Here is an 18,936-nt window from a genome sequence, read left to right as displayed (position 1 = left end):
CTGGGATTAACTGCTAACATTGCTGGCTTGTCTGTGTGGGTGCTTGGAAGGTCTTGTGGTGTCTCATGCCTTAGTGACACAGGGAAGCCCAGGGTGGAAAGTGAGAAATGATTAGCATGAGGGAAGGCATAGTTGTGTTATGAAGTCAGTTGATTGTGTCTGTGGTATGTTGCAAAAACTACTGGTAATACTTTTCACTTAGATCTATCACTCGTGATTTTAAATACATTATAGATATTACCATGAATTTTCAGAAAACATACCTGTTGTAGGGAGAATTCTTTTGAGGTATACCTAATTTAAATCAAAGCAGGAAATGTGCCAGGATCAAATAATACACTTTGTCTATTGACTGATCTATTGTATCTAAAATGTAATTTTACTCAGAAAAGATATTATTCATTATTTCACATTATCTAAATCTATGTCTTAGGTATCATTGTAATGATCACTGTAATGACATCTCCTCACCCGTACCATGACCTAAATATGTTAATTTCTGACCTAATATATATTTTATTAGATCATATTATAACCATTCTAGTGATTTTAAATAACCAAGATAGAATTCAGGTGTAATTTTTAAATTAGTGGTACAATTTTGTGACAATTTGCAAAATATACTCTGTCATGAGAAAATAGGCTAGAAAACAAGTATCTTTAAATAGCTTTTCAACTTTCTGTCTTTTCCATTTACTTATATATTACTTTTTTTGTTGTTTTTTAGGTAGTGCCTTTTCTCATTTTAATATCCAATTCAGTGGGAAGGCACAGAATATTATTTAATTAAAAAAATTCCTCTACCTACTCTTAAATGGATTTTGATGGTGAATATTATTTTAAGATACTGACAATTTTGGAAAGTCTCAGTACTACTACCAGTTAATTATAGTATCTTGACCAACTTATGTACTCTTTCTCTGTGTTTCAGTTTTCTCATCTATAGATTGATAGTAATATCTGCCATAGACATCTGTCTCATTGAAGTCTAGAGAAGATTGAAATATATATATGAAAGCATATGTCAGTTTCTCTAGGACATAGGCTATACTTTACTAATTGCTGCATACCCTGCATGTCACTAGTGCCTTGTAAGTAATAGGCATTCAGTAAATATCTGTTGAATTCAAAACATCACTCTGTCAGTGGTTTTTTCAGTTGTTTTTTGTGACACTTAATATTATTTCTAATTATCTTAGATAGTGTAAAAAATTGTTTTAAAGTTCCTTACAATATATTTTGCTTCAATTTAAATTAAATCAGTGCTATCTACTTTTTTGATATCGGTGCTACCTACTTTTTTGTGATGTTATGTGGATGGGAGAGACTATGAAACTCATATCAAATAACTGAATATTCTAATTAAAATATGGAATTAATTATACATTACATTTAGGTATTGGTATTGTGATGACTATGATAATGCTTGTGCTGTTATAGATTTAGATGGAGTGAAATAAGGAAGTTGTACATTAATGTAAGCCATGAATTTTCAGCTTGCAACTTGTTCATATAGTTTATAGTCTGTGCTTAGTAAATAATAATAAATGTTAATTTTACTTTAACCATAACTATGACCTTTTTGATCGGAACATTGGGCTGATTATTTTTGGAATATTACTGAATTATTATTTGGGGTTACTTGTGAAATTAATGTAGTAAGAACTTTTTATAGAATTTTCTTTTTAACTTCTCACAGGTATTATTCTGCTTTAAAAACTATGGAACAATTAGAGAATGTGTATTTTCCCCGGGTTAGTCAATACCGGTTTTGTCAGCTTATGATAGAAAATCTTCCTAAACTCCGTGAGGATATTAAAGAAATCTCCATGTCTGATCTCAAGGACTTCTTGGAAAGCATTCGAAAACATTCTGACAAAATAGGTGAAACAGCAATGAAACAGGTGAGATTAAAAAAGAGAATTTTAATTTAATGTTCTTTAATAATTTAGGTTATAGAATATACCAGAGGTTTTCTTTCTTTACTTACATAAAATGCTTATTACCTCTTTTTTTTTTTTTTAGTTCTCCCTTTTCTTATCTTTCCTGATTCTTGTTTAGAAGGCATTTCATCAGCGTTTCCTTTCATTTACCATTATTCATTTAACTTGATTCACCAACTAATTCCTTGGTAGTGTTCCCCAACTATTTGTATGGTGGTTTTTTTTAGTATTGTATTTCTGTATCACATTTCAGTCTCGATGTAGTCTCTTCTTTATATTCATAGTCATAGGGCTTCTGTTTAGCTAGTCTTTAGATGATTTTTAAAAAAAATTTTATTGGGGAATATTGGGGAACAGTGTGTTTTTCCAGGACCCATCAGCTCCAAATCAAGTTGTTTTTCAGTCTAGTTGTAGAGGGCGTAACTCACTGGCCCATGTGAAAATCGAACCGGTGTCCTTGGTGTTATGAGCACTGCACTCTGAGTCAACCGGCTGCCCTTCAGATTCTTGAGGTTGATTGTTCTATACTTTGTTCATAATTTTGGTGTGATTCTGGGATGCGGTAGGCTTAATGTTTACCTAATTCGCCATCTTGCCATCTGTGTGGTATTACATTAACTTTTGCCAGCAGTCACAGTTGGTATAAATTTAGCTGAAAAATGGCAGTTCTTTTATGCTAAGTTTCTAAATTGCTCTGTTTTTAAAACAAATTAAAAGAATTATCTTGAATTAACACCTCCTACAGCTCAATAATAAAAAGACAAACAATGGGAAAAGTACTTACTTTTTGAGTCAGCATTTTCTCGCTAAGGTATTTACCAATGAGAAATTAAACATGTCCCCATGATATTCATAGTAGTTTTGTTCAAAGTTGGCTAAAAACTAGAAACAACCCAAATGGACATCAAAAGGTGAATGAATAAACAAATTGTGCTATACTTATAAAATGAGATATTATTTAGCAATAAAAAGGAATAGATTTCTGACATGTTCAACAAATATAAATCTTCCAGACATTACTCTGAGCTACAGAATCTGGACACAAAAAAGCACACACTGTGTGATTCCACTTATGTGCAGATGTGAAGCTGGCAAAAGTAATTTAAGGTGAAAAAAATCAGCAGTGGTGGCCTCTGGGTGGGGAGATTGACTGGGAAGGGATACAAGGGGAGTTTCTGGGGAAATGGAAATGTTCTTTACCGTGATAAAAGTTTATCTCCTTGTCAAAATTGTACAGTTTAGATCTGTACATTTCAGTGTATATAAATCTTACCTGAAAGAAAATTGTAAAAAATAATTGGGGTATGTGTGGAGTGAGTAAAGATACAGATGAAACAATGTATAAATACATTGAAGATAGGTGATGAGTACTTTGGAGTTCATTATATTAACCAGTTTACCTTGTTTACATTTAAAATTTTTAGTAATAAAAACTTTTTAAAGGATTATAATTTAATTTAAGTTTTTAAAGAATTAGCTGTTAAAATTCCTGGTAATAACAGTGTCAAAGAAATAAAATAATACTCAACATGCATTCTAACCATGATTTTTTCTTCAAGTATTACAAACTACTTTAGGGGAGCTTTTATATCATTTTTCTAATTAAAGAAATATGTCTGTATCAGATTATTGTCACATCAGAAGAAATTAAAATTCAGTATATAACTTTCTCCCTGTTTTAACTTGTTAAAGGATTATTAAGTCAGATAATATCTGTTATATTTCTGTTTGTTTCAACTTTGTACAATGTTCTATTCTATGTTAATTTGCTTTGTTTAATAGATTGTTTACTTTGAGGATTTATTGGTTTTGAAAATTCTTCACCAGAATCAACTTACTTTAATAAAAATGAAAACTATATATAATAATGTGGGATTTGTGATGCATAATAATGTTTTTTAAAGTTGCTTCATTTTCTTTTTTTTTTTTTTCCATTTGTGGTTAACTGTTGCTTATCTGTAGGTGGGCTATAGCAGATTTGATTTTCAAATTGTTTTTGGTAGTGTCTTTTGTTCAGACTTGTTTGACAAAATATCTTTATTTACTGTAAATAAACAGATGCTACAAAATGGAACTTAAGCCAAACTTATTACCTCTCTTTTCTATGGAAGCGAGGCCTGAGGCCATTTTCCCTACCATTAGGATGATCAGAATATGGTCAGTTGTGGGTGATAGTATGGGAACAGAAATGGTAGAAGGGTATGTAGGTCAGTGGGTTAGAGTTTGAATATCAGATTCGTTGATGGAAAAGATGAAGACTAAGAAAATTTAAGTGAATTATGATTTGAAGCCAATGTTTAGAAGAAGAGTCCAGAAAAGAGTCTAGAGACTATGATTACCCCAGAACACCATGTAGGTTAGGAAAGACCCAGGAATGGAGAGCTAAGTAGAGCCAAAAGATTGGATATTACCTCACTGTTAAGGTGGAATGAAGTGTGGGGTGTCTTAGTAATCCTCTGAAGTGATCATCATTCTTCTTCACTGTTGACACTTCAAGATACTAATAGGATTGATATATTTTTTGATAAAATGGGAATCGGGAACCACTGATCCTTCCTTTCACACCTCCCATTACTTCTCAGGATCCTAAGTCCTTCAGACTGATTGCCTCTGATCAGTGACTGTTCTTCCCCACTGGAGAACTCTTCAACGTTATCTATGAGGTGTGATCAAACAATACGGTGAATGTTTAAATAAATAAAATTTCTTATAGTAAAAAACACACTGCCATTAATCCCCCTCAAAATACTCCCCCTCACTTCGAACATACTCATCCCATCGTTCTTGCCACTTTCTGCAGTGGTTTTGGACGTCCTCTTTCATGAGTGTGTTTAGTTAAACTGTCATGGCTGACTCATTTTGACTTTGTAGAAGAGCCAAAAGTCGCACAGTGCCAGACTAGAGTCTGGCTAAGGATCACATTGTCTGTGAAATCTGCCTCCTCCTATCTCACTACTGCCAGCAAGAAATGGTCACTTCCTGCTCAGTGTATGTATCTATTATGCTTTTCATACTACATTATAATTGCTTATTTTGTATTCTTAACTAGACAGTGAGTTTTTAAAGTGAGGGATTATATCCTATTTAATGTTGTTTTCCTGGACGCTAGCACTGTGCCTATGCCTAACATGAGTGACACAAAAAGTTATTTTTGTTTATTTGTTTGTTTATTAAAGGAGTTTGAGCTGAATTTTAGCTTCGCTAAGGAGAATTTTTAAAAGTAAAAGACAGTCTTGCAGTTGTAGTGTTTTTTTTCCCCTTCTTTCTAATGGAAAGATGAATCCACTATGAGTAGTCTGATGTTTAATTAACAAATACCTAAAATTCATAGTCTCAGTTAACATTTTCCAGATTACATTCCTTGGCATACATTTTAATAGTGTTCTTTAGGGGAAAATAAGACTAAATGTTCAAGTAAGTTTTGGAAACCTGGGTTAAATAAAGTTAAATAGGTTTCTTTACTTATGAATTATAAATCTAGAAGGGAAATACAGTATATAATATTTATCTAACTTATTTGAGCATAGAACCTCCTTTTCAAGGAATACCTATTGATACTGTGTTTTGTACATAACACAGTTTGGAAGAAATACTCTGAATGATTTTATACTCTAGAAACAGAAAATCATTGACAAAGTTAGTTTGGGACAGAGGGAGAAAGGAAGTTCTGGCTTTTTTGTTGTTGTTTTTTCAGTGAGTAGGTTGAGAGTGTAAATGGAGGAGGAGGGATCGTGATTTTCTCAAGTACAAGCCTCTGGAGGGCAGCCAGCATCAATGTCTGGGTAAAAGGAGAGCTATATTTCTGTGATTTGCATGGTCTGATTACCTGGGAGTAGAAAGGTCTGATTAATAGTTGTGTATTCCATAGAGAGAATTTATCACTAAAAGAGGCAGTAGGTAAACTTTCTGTATGCTAACAGAACAGAGTATTTACAATCTGACCCATCAGAACAAGGAATGTTTCACTAATATGAAGTATGTAAGTAATTGAAATCCTGGAATTAAGCCTATATTTTTTCAACCTCTGTTAATGAAGATCTGCTAGTAAAGTATCACTAAAATGAACAGAAGAAAATATAAGGGTGTTCAACTTCTTAATCAGTATAAATATTTATTTTTATCAGTAATTAGGTCAATTTGGGATACTCAATTATCTTCTGCATTCTTAGTCTTCACAGACTGTGGGCATTTTCAGTGGAAAATAAAACGAGCTTGTAACTTGATACTACAGTTCCTTCTATGAGGTTAGTGGACGTTTCAAGGAGTTGGAATTTTGACCAAAGAATGAACCAGTCCCTCTCACCAACACACACAAATGCCAACTTAGAAAGTAAATGATCTAACATAATTTCAGGGCTTCAGGAAATTAAAACATTTTTTTTCCTCTACAAATAGTAATTGGAGTTAAAACAGCATATTTTATGTATCTTCATGCATGTGTAATATCTTTTTTTATTTTCTGGTGTTTTTAAATATATGTGTCTGGTTTTCTCCTTAAAAAAGAATTAGTGATAATTCTTTTGTAAAGCTTTGTGCTCCAAACCAAGTGGCATTAAAATAATTGAATCACTGCTTGACCTGAATCATTCAAAGGAAGAGGAATGTACTCTTTAGTAATTGATTTAAAGCTAACTCTAGGATGAGAAACAAAGTTTAAGTGGAACTATTAGACATGGACTTTAAAATTTACGTTTTCAAGGAATTATAAAACAAGATTGAGAATTTGGGCAGATTATTAGAAACCATAAAGCAAACCATCTGGAAATTCTAGAACTGAAAATACATTAACAAATAAAAAACTCAGTGTACATACAGGTGGTAGAAAAGATTAGACATATCTGAAGAGAGAATATATGAACCAGAAAATGGGTCAGAGGAAAATATCCAAATTGAAGCTTAGACAGACAAAAGGATGGAAAGTACAGGAAAGAATTTAAAGACATAGGATAAGGTGAAATGGTTTTACATATGTGTAACTATAGTTCCACAAGGAGAAAAAGGAGACAGTAGGGTATAAATAACATGGATAGACCTTGGAATTAGAGATTCAAAAAGACTTGTGAATTCTAAGCAGGAGAAACAAAAAACAAAGCCATACTTAGGCACATACACTAAGTCGTCACTTTGTGTTGTTGATAGGTTCTGAAACTTTAAGTAAAACAACATATAATGAAACCAATTTTACCATAGGCTAATTGACATAAACAAGAATTGAGTTCTACAGCATCTCATTGTTACAGTGAAACAATGTTGAATGAAATGACATTGTTTGAGAACTGGCTGTAATTGAAAAATGCTGAAAAGTAAAGAAAAATCTTAAAATCAGCCAAAGGAAAAAATATGTTACCTTCAAAAGAGCAATAATAATATCAATGAATAGCTGACTTCTTAGTAGAATTGATGGAAACCAAATGACAGTGAAATATTATATATAAACTGCTGATGAACCTTATTATATGTCAACCTAGAATTCTATCCCAGCAAAAATATCTTTTAGAAATGGAGGGGAAATAAAGATATTTTTCAGATAAATAAAACCTGGGGAGTTTATTTCTAGCAGACCTATACTAGCAGAATTATTAGTGTTTTCAGACATCAAGAAAATGATCCCAGTTAGAAGCCTAGAGATGCAGGAAGTAAATAGGGCAACTATTTTGGGTAAAATTACATATACATTGGCTGTATAAAACAAAAATATCTTATGGGGTTTACATACATGTAGAATTAACTGCAAAACAACAACCATATAAATTGGGAGGGGAATTAATATGGGTTTTAAAAACTCTATTAAATCATGCTGCTTATAGGAGACATACTTTATACATAAACATATAGAAAGGTTGAAAGCAAAAGGATGGAAAAGATATATCGTGCAAACGTTAATCAAAAGAAAGCTGATTTGTGTATTTTAGTATGAGAGTAGGCTTTAAGACAAAAAGCAGTAGTAGTGAGAGAAAGAGGAACATTTCATAGTGATAACAGGTTCAGTTTATCAGGAGAATAAGTCTAAATTTGTTTACATGTAGTCCTATGGTCTAGTACTAGACCATAAAGCAAAAATTGTCACAATTAAAAAGATAAATGGACAACTTAACAAACATAATGGGAGATCCTACACTCCTCTTAGTAACTAATAGAACCAGTAACTCCTAGAGTCAGTAAGTATATAGTCCTTTTAAGATTAACAACTTTGACCTAACTGGCACATGTAACGCTGTATCCCATGATTTCAAAATATATTCATATTTTTAGGAACATTTACTAAAATTGATTATATTCTGGTCCACAGAGCACATGTCAGTAAATTTCAAATGATTGAAATAATACGGAGTATGTTCTCAGACCACACTGGAATTATTCCAGAAATCAGTAATGAATAGATAAGTAGAAAATCCCTGTATGTTTGGAAATTAAGACATAAAATTCTAAATAACCCATGGGTCAAAGAAGAAACTAAGTTCAAACCACAAAATATTTTGGATTGAATTGCAATGAAAATGTGACATATCAAAACTTATAGAATGCAACAAAAACTGTGTTTAAGGGAAATTTTGTAGCCTTTAAACTTACAAATTAGGAAAGAAAGACAAATCCATCATCTAAATACTGATCTTAAGTTACAGAAACAATTGGAAATTAAATTCAAAGAAAGGAGAAGGATATGACATTAAAAGCACAGACAACAGAAACAAGTAGTATTACATCAAACTAAAAAGCTTCTGCACAGCAAGAGAAACAGTCAACAGAGTGAAAAGGCAACCTACAGAATGAGAGAAAAATATTTGCAAACTACGTATCTGATGATGAGTTAATCTCCAAAATATGTTAAGGAACTCTTACAACTCAATAGTCAAACTAATCACCTAATTAAAAACTGGGTTACAGACTTGAATGGACATGTCTTAAATGGCTAACCAATGTAAAAGACAATGCTCAATATCACTAACCATCAGGGAAATGCAGAACAAAATGATAACAGGATGTCACCTCACACCTGTCAGGATGGCTATTACCAATAAAACAAAAGACAAGTGTTGTTGAGAATGTGGAGAAATTGGAACCCTTGTACACTGTTGGTGGGAATGCAAAATGGTGTTGCTGCTATGTAAAACAGTATGGAGGTTCCTCAAGAAGCTAAAAATAGAACTATCATATAGATCCAGAAATCCACTTCTGGATATTTATCCAAAAGAATTGAAATCAGAATTTCAAAGCAATATTACTACACTCATGCTCATTGCAGTATTATTCACAATACCCATCCAAGATGTGGAAACAACCTAAATGTCTATTGATAGATGAATGGATTAAGAAAATGTGATATGAACACACAATGGAATACTATCCAGCCTTTAAAAAGGAAAATAATTTAAAATAGTCAAATTCATAGAATCAAGAGTGGGATAGTGGTTGCTGGGGGCTGGAAGGAGGGGGAAATGGGGTGTTACTAATCAGTAGCCATAAAGTTTCAGTTAAGCAAAAATGAATAAACTCTAAAGGTCTGTTGTACAGCATTGTACATATAGTCACCAATAATGCATTGTCAATATATATTAAGACTGTAATAATGTAACCTCTTAAACATTTGCTAAGAGGGTAGATCTCATCTTAGTGTGCTTATTATTACCACAATCAAGTAAAGTTAAAAAAACAAAGTGGGAGGAAATAATCCAGGTAAGAGTAGAAATCGATACAATAGAAAACAAGAAAATAGGGAAGATCAACAAAGTCAAGAATTGGGTCTTCGTCTTTTGAAATAAAATTATAAACCCCTGCAAGACTGTTCAAAAAAGAAGAGGGCACAAATCATAAAAAATGGGACATCACTTCAGATCCTTTGCCTACAGACATTATTAAAAATATAAGTAGGTTTCAGTAAATGAACTACATTCTTTCAAGCAATTGTGGTTGTTACTGTCTACATTGGCATTATCCTTTAGAATATCTATATTGGTATTTCTATCTGCCAAGTATGGAAATAAAGTTTTCTTGAATTAAAAATATATATATATATATATATATATATATATATATATATATATATATGTATATGTATATATATATATGGAAATGTGAACAAATTCTTGAACCAATTTCGACCATAATAAATTTTGAAATAATCCAAATTTTTCTTCTTCCAAAATAGGCACAACAGCAGAAAACCTTCAGTGTTGCTCTGTCAAAGCAAAATAATGTAAAATTTGGGAAGAAGATGTATATAAATGGTAGAATTCCAGAAGAAAGGAATGAAATTGAATTGAAACATGCATTTGAGGAAGAGGATGAGAATGAAGAGGAGGTGATGGGAGTTGGTTTCTCTCTTTGTCTTTCTTTTGATGAATTTTTCCTTTTGAGTTGTATGTGTGTGATTCTCAATCTTCCCATGTGCAGATTGAATTTATGCAGATCAGTTAGTAAGGAGCTATTAGGGCAATAGAATCATCTGAAATATTATACTGCATAATTGGTAAGGTAAACACGAAATATTGTAGATTATATTTGTAAATCATAGTTCAAACTAGTTGTTCTTCCATAATTAGCAGTAAAAGTGTAAATCTAATAATTTTTTTGTAGTGATCACTTATATTGTAATTATCTGTGGCTAACATTTAATTTCATGATGGCTTAACCTTGCCATTTAGGTCAAGAATAACCAACCTTTTTGTTTTCTTTAATTGGTGCCAAGATACTGCAAAATAACTAATATGATTAAAGTTTTTTATTGCTTAAAGAAAATCTTGAGTCTAGAAACTTTGAAATTATCCTTAAATGCTACTGTCTTTTATCTTCTATAACCAAATGCAGTCTTAGTCCTATTGCTCCTTTTAGTCTCTCCGCAGTCTTCTATTGAGCCTATTTTTTATCTTTTCCTTTGAATTCTTTTTGAATTTAGTTAATACCATAAGGAGCCTAGTTATTCCCAATTGTTTATAAGTTTTACATTGTCAATGAGACTTTAAATTCTTTTTCAAAGCCTTAGTTGGGGCATAGTAAAAACTTTTAATTGATTGATAAAAAGAACCATGTGAATATGTGCCCATAGCCTTCTCTGTGGTTGAGAGAAAAGTATAATATGTACATATCTACTATATGCCTGAGGATGGGTGAGACTACAGATGCTCCTTGACTTATGATGGGGTTTACATCTTGATAAACCTGTCATAAGTTGAAAATATTTTAAGTCAAAAATGCGTTTAATACAGCTAACCTGACGAATGTCATAGTTTAGTCTAGCTTACAGTAAACATGCTCAGAACACTTACTTAGCCTACAGTTGGGTGAAACCATCTAACACAAATTATCAAGTGTTGAATATCTCATGTAAGTATGTGTATTGCTTTCACATCATGGTACAGTCAAATCATCGTAAGTCAGGTACCATCTTTATTTATGTCTCTGTGTATAAATATGTGTGTGTATGTGTATATAAATATATGTGTACATGTATATATGTATATGTGTGTATATATACATATATGTATGCATATGCACAGATATCAGATGTTGTAATGAATACACACAAGCAAACAGCCTTAGATAGTTTAGTGTCTTCCTAATGTAGAATTAGTGTGTCCTGATTAGTCCTTTGAAATTAAATAAATGTTTTTTTGAAATCTACCTTTTATTCTTTCTTAATTAGTATTCATAGAGTCTCTATATTCTTTTCTTCCTTGAAATTCAGAATGGTGAAAATGGACCATTTAGTCTTGCTTGATTTTTCCCTAGTCTGTTTTGCACATTGTTAACTGCTGGGAGCATCACCATCATGCCAAATGCCCAAATCCATATCTAAGAAAAACTTGGTTGTTTCCTTGTTCTTTCAGATCTATTATTACATTTTTTTCTATCATTTTCCCTAATAAGTAGCACAATAATAAAAATACTTTAAGTCCATTCTGAGGACTCATGAGCTTAGAAATGTTGAGTGTAGAAATGTGTTCCTTTAAAAAGAGTTTCTCAAGTTTTGAGAAACTTTATACTACTCTATTTCAATTCTGAAGTGCAATTTTTAAAGTATTATGGCATCTTAGAATTTGATACATCTTAAAATTAATGACATCATAGTTTCAAGTGGTAGTGTTTTTTTTTTCTCTTAGTGTTCCATAAAATAATAGTGATAATGTCTTCAGTTTGATTAAATAATGATAAATTATAAGACTTAGCTACATAAGAGAAGGAACTTTGTCTACAGCTAAACCATAAATCCATGTACCATCTTTACCAAAAGCAATAATGATGTATCTAGTTATCGATAGAAATTTTCTGGTAATCTACCAAGCATGTTAAAGATAAACAGCCTCTCCCCTTTATACCTTATAATCTAAAACAGTCAATGATGATAAATATGTAAAGAATGAACTGAACAAATGCCAAAAGAAAATGAAAAAGGCATTGCGTCTATATTGTATGCTTTTTATGGGTGATAAATGTTATAACATGAAGTCCATGAATCTCCTTGTGTATCATTAACTTTACATTATCCAACAGTGTACTAGTAATGACCTATAATTTTCTTAAATGGTTTTATTTTTCAGGTCTTAACTGTTCAGGACCTTGTTGATTTTTCCCCAGTTTACCGATGTTTGCACATTTATTCTGTTTTGGTAAGTATTTGTGTGTGTGTGTGTGTGTGTGTGTGTGTGTGTGTGTGTGCATGTGTGTGTGTGTTCTCATTACTCTGCTGCTTTTATTTTAGGGTGACGAGGAGACATTTGAAAATTATTACCGAAAACAAAGAAAGAAACAAGCAAGACTGGTATTACAACCCCAGTCAAATATGGTAAGTATACGAAAATTTTGAATTATGTTGTCACTTTTTAGCCCCTTACCTGCTTGTATCATTATTCATTCAACTACAAATATTTATTGAACACCTATTTCCAATAATTGGGTTAGGTGCTAAGGGTACAGTATTGAACAAAACAGATAAATCCCTTTTCTTATTAGCTTACATTCTATCAGAGAAGATATATAGTAAACAAATAAAATAGTGAATAAGTAAAAAGATAAACAAGTAAATATATGAATTGTCAGATAGTGATAATTAGTTTCTGAAAATATGGTGGACTCTGTACCTTGATTAATTGTTCCATTGAAAAAACAACTGAAGATACTGGATAAAACTTTTTTTAAATTTTAAGTTGCTTTTAAATGCACTGAAAGTATAGACAGGACAAAAACTAAGTGAATGTGGAACTGTTTTACATGTTGGTTTTGGTGATAGTTACATGACTAGATGTATTTGTGAGAACTGATAGCAGCAGCACATAAAAAAGAGTGTTTTATTGTATGTAACTTATGCCTCAATACATCTGACTATAAAACAGGAAAACCTAAATGAAGACAGAAATTGAGATAAGTTTAATGAAGCACTAAATGTAGCTTTTATCATAGGGACATCTGCTGAATGGGAAAGCATGTCCTTGTTAAGGACATGGGGATATAGAGGGCCAAGCCAGAGCCACCCAAAATACTTGTCTCCCTTGTAAAGAAACCTCAGACTCCAAAGAATTATAGCCCCATTATTACGATGACCTAGAGATACAAACCATCTAACAAAATCTCTTTGTTCCTTCTGCCAAATACTCTTAGGAAATCGCCTATCTCAAATCTTGGTACTGAGTGAACAACAATAAGAAAAAACTGTCTGAGAATTCATAACAAATAGTTCCTCACATGTGTTTTCAACCCAGTTTATTCTAGTTGGATAGTCAAAAAAATCTCAAGTTGAAAATTTAGTTTAAAGTGGTTCCATGCTGATATTGCCTCCAGGTGCTTAGTAGAAGCAAATGCAGATCTTCTCTGAACCTTCATACCAGAGTTAAGGAATATCCGTAGTTAAAGTTTCAAGGAAAATGAGCAATTTGAAGTGAAAAGTAATTACCAAAAAAGTGAGAATCATTAGAAATATTGACAACGGAAATAAATCCTAGACTTTCAATATTTGACCCATTAGCCATAGAATATAAAATAACACTATTTAAAATAGTTAAAGAAATAAAAGGCAAGCTTGCTGATATAATTAGGGAACAAGAAAATATAAAAAATGACCCAAAAATATGAAGAAAAACCAAGTAGAATACCTAGAAATTAAAGGTGTATCAACCAAAATTAAAAATTTTATGATAGGTTTAATAGTTGATGCATTCTGTTAGGTAATCTGAAGAAATTATCTAGAAAGTATCACAGAAAGATGAAATGATAAAAATACAGACGAGTGTGAGGACACAGAAAGAAGGTCTAACATATTTCTAGTTGGGGTTTCAGAAAGAGAAGATAGAAAAAATGGGACAGAGACGTATTTGAGAACATAATGGCTAATAATTTTCCAGGACAGATGAGAAATAGAAACCTACAGAGTCAAACCCAAGGAATCTCAAATAGGTTAAATAAAAAGGAATGCATTCTTAAAGACCTTACAATGAAATTTCAGAATACCAAAGAGAGAAAATAGAAGACCTGAAAAACATTATCAGCTAAATTGATTAATTAACATCTATCAAATATTCCACCCAAAAAAGCAGCATACACATGCTTTTCAAGTACATGTGGAAGGTTCATAGAGGTAGATTTTACTCTGGGCTATAAAATACATCTCAACAGATGCAAAAGACTTGAAATCATCCAAAGCATGTCTTCTCACCACAAGAGAATTAAATTATCCACATGCAAAAAAAAAATCTGATTCTTACCTCATTCACCAATTTAAGAAATGGTCATGAATCGAAATGTAAGAGCTGAAATTATACAACTTTTAGAAAAAACAAAGGTTAACATTTTTGTGACCTTGGGTTAAGCAGTCAGTATTTTCTTATGTGAGATACATAAAGCATGAACCATAAAAGAAATTGATAAATTAAACATCAAAGTGAAAAACTTCTCTTCAAAAGGCATTGTCAAGAAAATGAAAAGACAAGACACAAGAAGGATATATTTGCAAAACTTGTGTCTAACAATGAGGTTGTATCCAAAATACATAAAGAACTTGTGTAACTAAATAATTGAAGACAAACAAATGGACAAAAGATCCAAGTAGACATTTTACCAAAGATACACAGTGACAAAAACACACATGAAAAACGTTCAATATCATTTTTCATTAGGGAAATGCAAATTAAAACCACAAGATACCATTATGTATCTACTAGAATGGCTGAAATTAAAAAGATTGATAATAGCAGGTACTGATGAGGATGTGGAGCAACTGGAACTTTCATATACTTCTGGTGGGACACTTTGGAATATAGTTTGGCAATTTGTTAAAATTTTAAACTTACGCTTACCATATGACCCAGCAGTCCTGCTTCTAGGTTTTTACCCATGAGAAATGAAAATGTATCTTCACACAATGACTTATATGTGAATTTTTGTAGTAACTTTATTCATAAATGCCCAAAACTGGAGGCATCCCAGATGTCTAACTAGTGAATAAACACATTGCCATACATCCATGTGATGGAATACTGCTTAGCAGTAGAAGAGGAACTGATAAGATGCAGTGACATAGATGTATCTCAGAAGCATTATTTTAAGTGAAAAAATTTAGCTACCACAAAGTTATGTATAGTATGATTTGTTATATTACATTTTTAAAAAGGCAAATCTATGTGACAGAATAGGATCAGTGGCCAAGGGCTGGGATTGGGCAGATGATTCACTACAAAGGGGCATGAACGATCTTTTTCATGAGATGGAAATATTCTACATCTTGATTTTTGGTGGTGGTTATACGGACGTCTACATTTGTCAAAATCATTGGATTCTACATATGAAAAGGGTTAATTTTACTATACATAAATTATACCTCAATAGACTTGGCTTTAGGAACAAAGGTAAAGAGAAGACCTTAAAAATACCCAAAGAAAAAAAATTATTTTCAGATGAACAAAACAGTGGAATATTTTTAATGCTGAAGGAAAATAACTGTCAATCTAGGATTCTATATCCAGTGAAACAAGGGCAAAGATAGACATTTTCAGGCAAAAAGAGGAGAGTTTGCTACCAAGACACCCTTACTAAGAAAGTTCTAAAGGATCTATTTCAGGCAAAAGGAAAGTGATGCCAAATGGAAGACATGGGATGCTAGGAGAGAATATCAAAGAAAATATAAATAAGTGAGTAAATCTATGTTGACTGTAGGAAGTAATAAAATATCATGGACTTTGAAACAAGATAGAATTAAAGTAAACAATAGCATAAACATAACATTAGAATGAGATGGAAGTTAATGAAATGAAACTATTCTACAGTTTCTGAATTGTCCAGAAGAGTAAAAATACTGATTAATGTTAGAGTTTGATTACTTAAGTATATGTAATATAATTTCAGGAGTAACCACTGAAAGAGTAGTAAAAATATATACTTTCATATAACACAGAAAAGCTAGAATGATAAAAAATAAAATATTCATGTCTCAGAGTTGATAAGAAATGGTAAGTTAAACCTGTAAGCACTTACTAACATTGAATCAAAATATTTAAAGCAAAATTGCCACAACTAAAAGGATAAATAGTATAGTGGAGTTTTAAGCATGTCAGTATCTTATAAATCAAATAGATATCAGTAAGAATACAGAACACACTTAATAGGTTTGAGCTTATGGACTATATAGAATCCTGTTTCAACAACTGTAGAAACAGATTCTTTCAAGCACAAATGGAACGTTACAAAATGTAACTAATAAGCAAGTATCAAGAAATATGAAATATCTGACATCATATAGACTACTCTTTGATAACAATATTCTTAATCTAAAAAATAATAATACCCCTCCCAACCTCCCAAAAAATCCATGTTTAAAATTTTTGATCACATTTTTGAAATAAGCAAAATATAATATTTGAACTTAATTGAAATAATGAAATAAACTTTTCAAATAATGTAATAAACTTTTACAAATGAAATTCAAATGATCAAATATTTTCCTGTATGCCTTTTGTTAAAATTATGAACGCTAGGCAATTGTAGACCATTTGCAAGGAATTTGAATTTTTTTGTGAATCAGATGAAAAGTTATTGGAAGGTTTTTAGCAGAAGATGTATGATCTGATTACTATTTGAAAAATATCATTCTGGAGCTATCTGGAGATTAGATTCTAGGAAGTAAGCCTGGAAGCTGCGGAGAGGAGGTAGGAGAATGATAATAACCCAAGTGAGAGATGATGGTGGCTTGAATTAACCTGCTGAGGGGATGGGGGGTTCTGAAGTCATATTTACTTTTTAACTTGTTTATTGTCTGTCTCCTTTTGAATGCAAATTTCATGAGGGTAAGGACTTTTTGTTGTTAACCAGTATATCCCTGGTGCTTTAAAAATGTACCCAGCATATAGTAAGCTCTCAATAAATATTTGTTAATAAGTGTTGTAGTGACTTAGAACTTTTATGTTACTAGTATGTATTGGTTTAAATTGATTTTTATTTTTCATTTAAAGCATGAAACAGTTGATGGCTATAGAAGATATTTCACTCAAATTGTAGGGTACGTATCTAATACGGAAATAACTATTATTTTTATAGTATGTTAAATGTCAGAACTAATCATTTTCTATTTGGATTTTAATTTTTTTTTGACTCATGTCATGTTGGTAATGACTGTTTTTAGGTTCTTTGTGGTGGAAGATCACATTTTACATGTGACCCAAGGATTAGTAACCAGGGCATACACGGATGAACTGTGGAACATGGCCCTCTCAAAGATAATTGCTGTCCTTAGAGCTCATTCAGTAAGTCAAACAATTTGTCACTAAAATTTTAATTCAGTTACTTCAATGACTTCTGAGATGCATAATGTCAAAAGAATACTATATTACATCATTCTGTATATTTTTGGTAATTGCTCAGATTAGGAAGTAGTAATGTCAGGCTTTTGTTTGGTAATATTGGGCTGTGATATTTGCAACTGGGGCTTCCCAAGACATGTTTAGTCCAGCATTATAGAAAATGAAGAATAAAGCTGGTCTTATTAGTCTCAATTGACCTCCTTATTAGATCACTGAAAAACACCATGAAGAAAGGGTTTTTAATTATCATTCCAAATTCTTCCAAAGTAAACTCCACTATTAAAACTCAGTAGAACTTGTTCTTTGATGTTCATAATTTGTTTGCAGTAATACAATTACTAACTTTTAAAAAATATGCAATTGTTAAAATTTGAACTCATTTGAATAATTAATCTTTACATAATATGTAATGAGGGTTCTTTTTTTATGAATGAAAGTAAAATGATCAAATGTTTTTGTAATATGCCTCTTATGGAAATAATAAATATGTTAGTGGTATGACGACTACTGAAATTGATTGCTCAGTGTAGACTTTTACTTAACACAGTTTTAGTAGATTACCCTCAGTAAAATCTCTTCATACTTAAAATTTTGTAATGTATTATTTATAATTTTATTACTGACAATAGGGATTGAAAATATTTTAGAGGAGGATTTTAGTTTATGTGATATTTAGATTATAAATACATTTTTATTTTTCAGGAAAGTAGGTTCTTGATATACTATTTGTCCAGTGAACTACACTTTCCCTAACATATTAATAAAGAACTATACATTTTATCATGGTTTATATTCAGACCAGCTCTGAATATGTAAAATTATAGTGTGCTTCCTATTAATTCTGTGACATCAAATACAAAGTTATAATATGTTAAATGCAACATATCACACTCAAAATCTTATTAAATACTGTTAAGGCCACAGTGATTTTCACTATCCCTTTGAAATTAATTACTTTCTTTTGGTGAATTACTACGAAAATACTTAAATTGATATTCTTATGTTGGAAAAAGTAATATATTTGTGTCTTTTTAATAAGGGAATAAATAATTGAAAACTAAAAATATGTGATACGTATATATACACATATATATATATCCCATTTTTTCAGTTTAAAATAACTAGTAGAAATATAAGCATCATTGCTTTAACCAAAGTTTTGTGTGAACAAATTTCAGAAAAATTCCTTTTCATACAATACAGATACTTTAGAT

General features: G+C 31.5%; 1 protein-coding gene across 5 annotated transcripts in view; it reads left to right on the top strand.

Moving 5' to 3' along the window:
• The window catches only part of EXOC6 (exocyst complex component 6), a 166,782-nt gene that overhangs the window by 51,966 nt on the left and 95,880 nt on the right, over positions 1–18,936 (top strand). For all 5 annotated transcript variants that reach the window (XM_019739513.2, XM_019739530.2, XM_074339380.1 and 2 more), the window contains exons 6-11: positions 1,700–1,904; positions 10,090–10,242; positions 12,479–12,547; positions 12,640–12,723; positions 17,375–17,421; positions 17,545–17,665. In XM_019739513.2, the coding sequence (XP_019595072.2) occupies positions 1,700–1,904; positions 10,090–10,242; positions 12,479–12,547; positions 12,640–12,723; positions 17,375–17,421; positions 17,545–17,665 (679 nt within the window). The remainder of the gene's footprint in view (positions 1–1,699; positions 1,905–10,089; positions 10,243–12,478; positions 12,548–12,639; positions 12,724–17,374; positions 17,422–17,544; positions 17,666–18,936) is intronic.

The sequence above is a fragment of the Rhinolophus sinicus genome, linkage group LG07, assembly GCF_036562045.2.
Source record: "Rhinolophus sinicus isolate RSC01 linkage group LG07, ASM3656204v1, whole genome shotgun sequence".
NCBI lineage: Eukaryota > Metazoa > Chordata > Mammalia > Chiroptera > Rhinolophidae > Rhinolophus > Rhinolophus sinicus.
The sequence above is the reverse complement of the archived record's forward strand: the minus strand, read 5'-3'. Positions and strand labels throughout refer to the sequence as shown.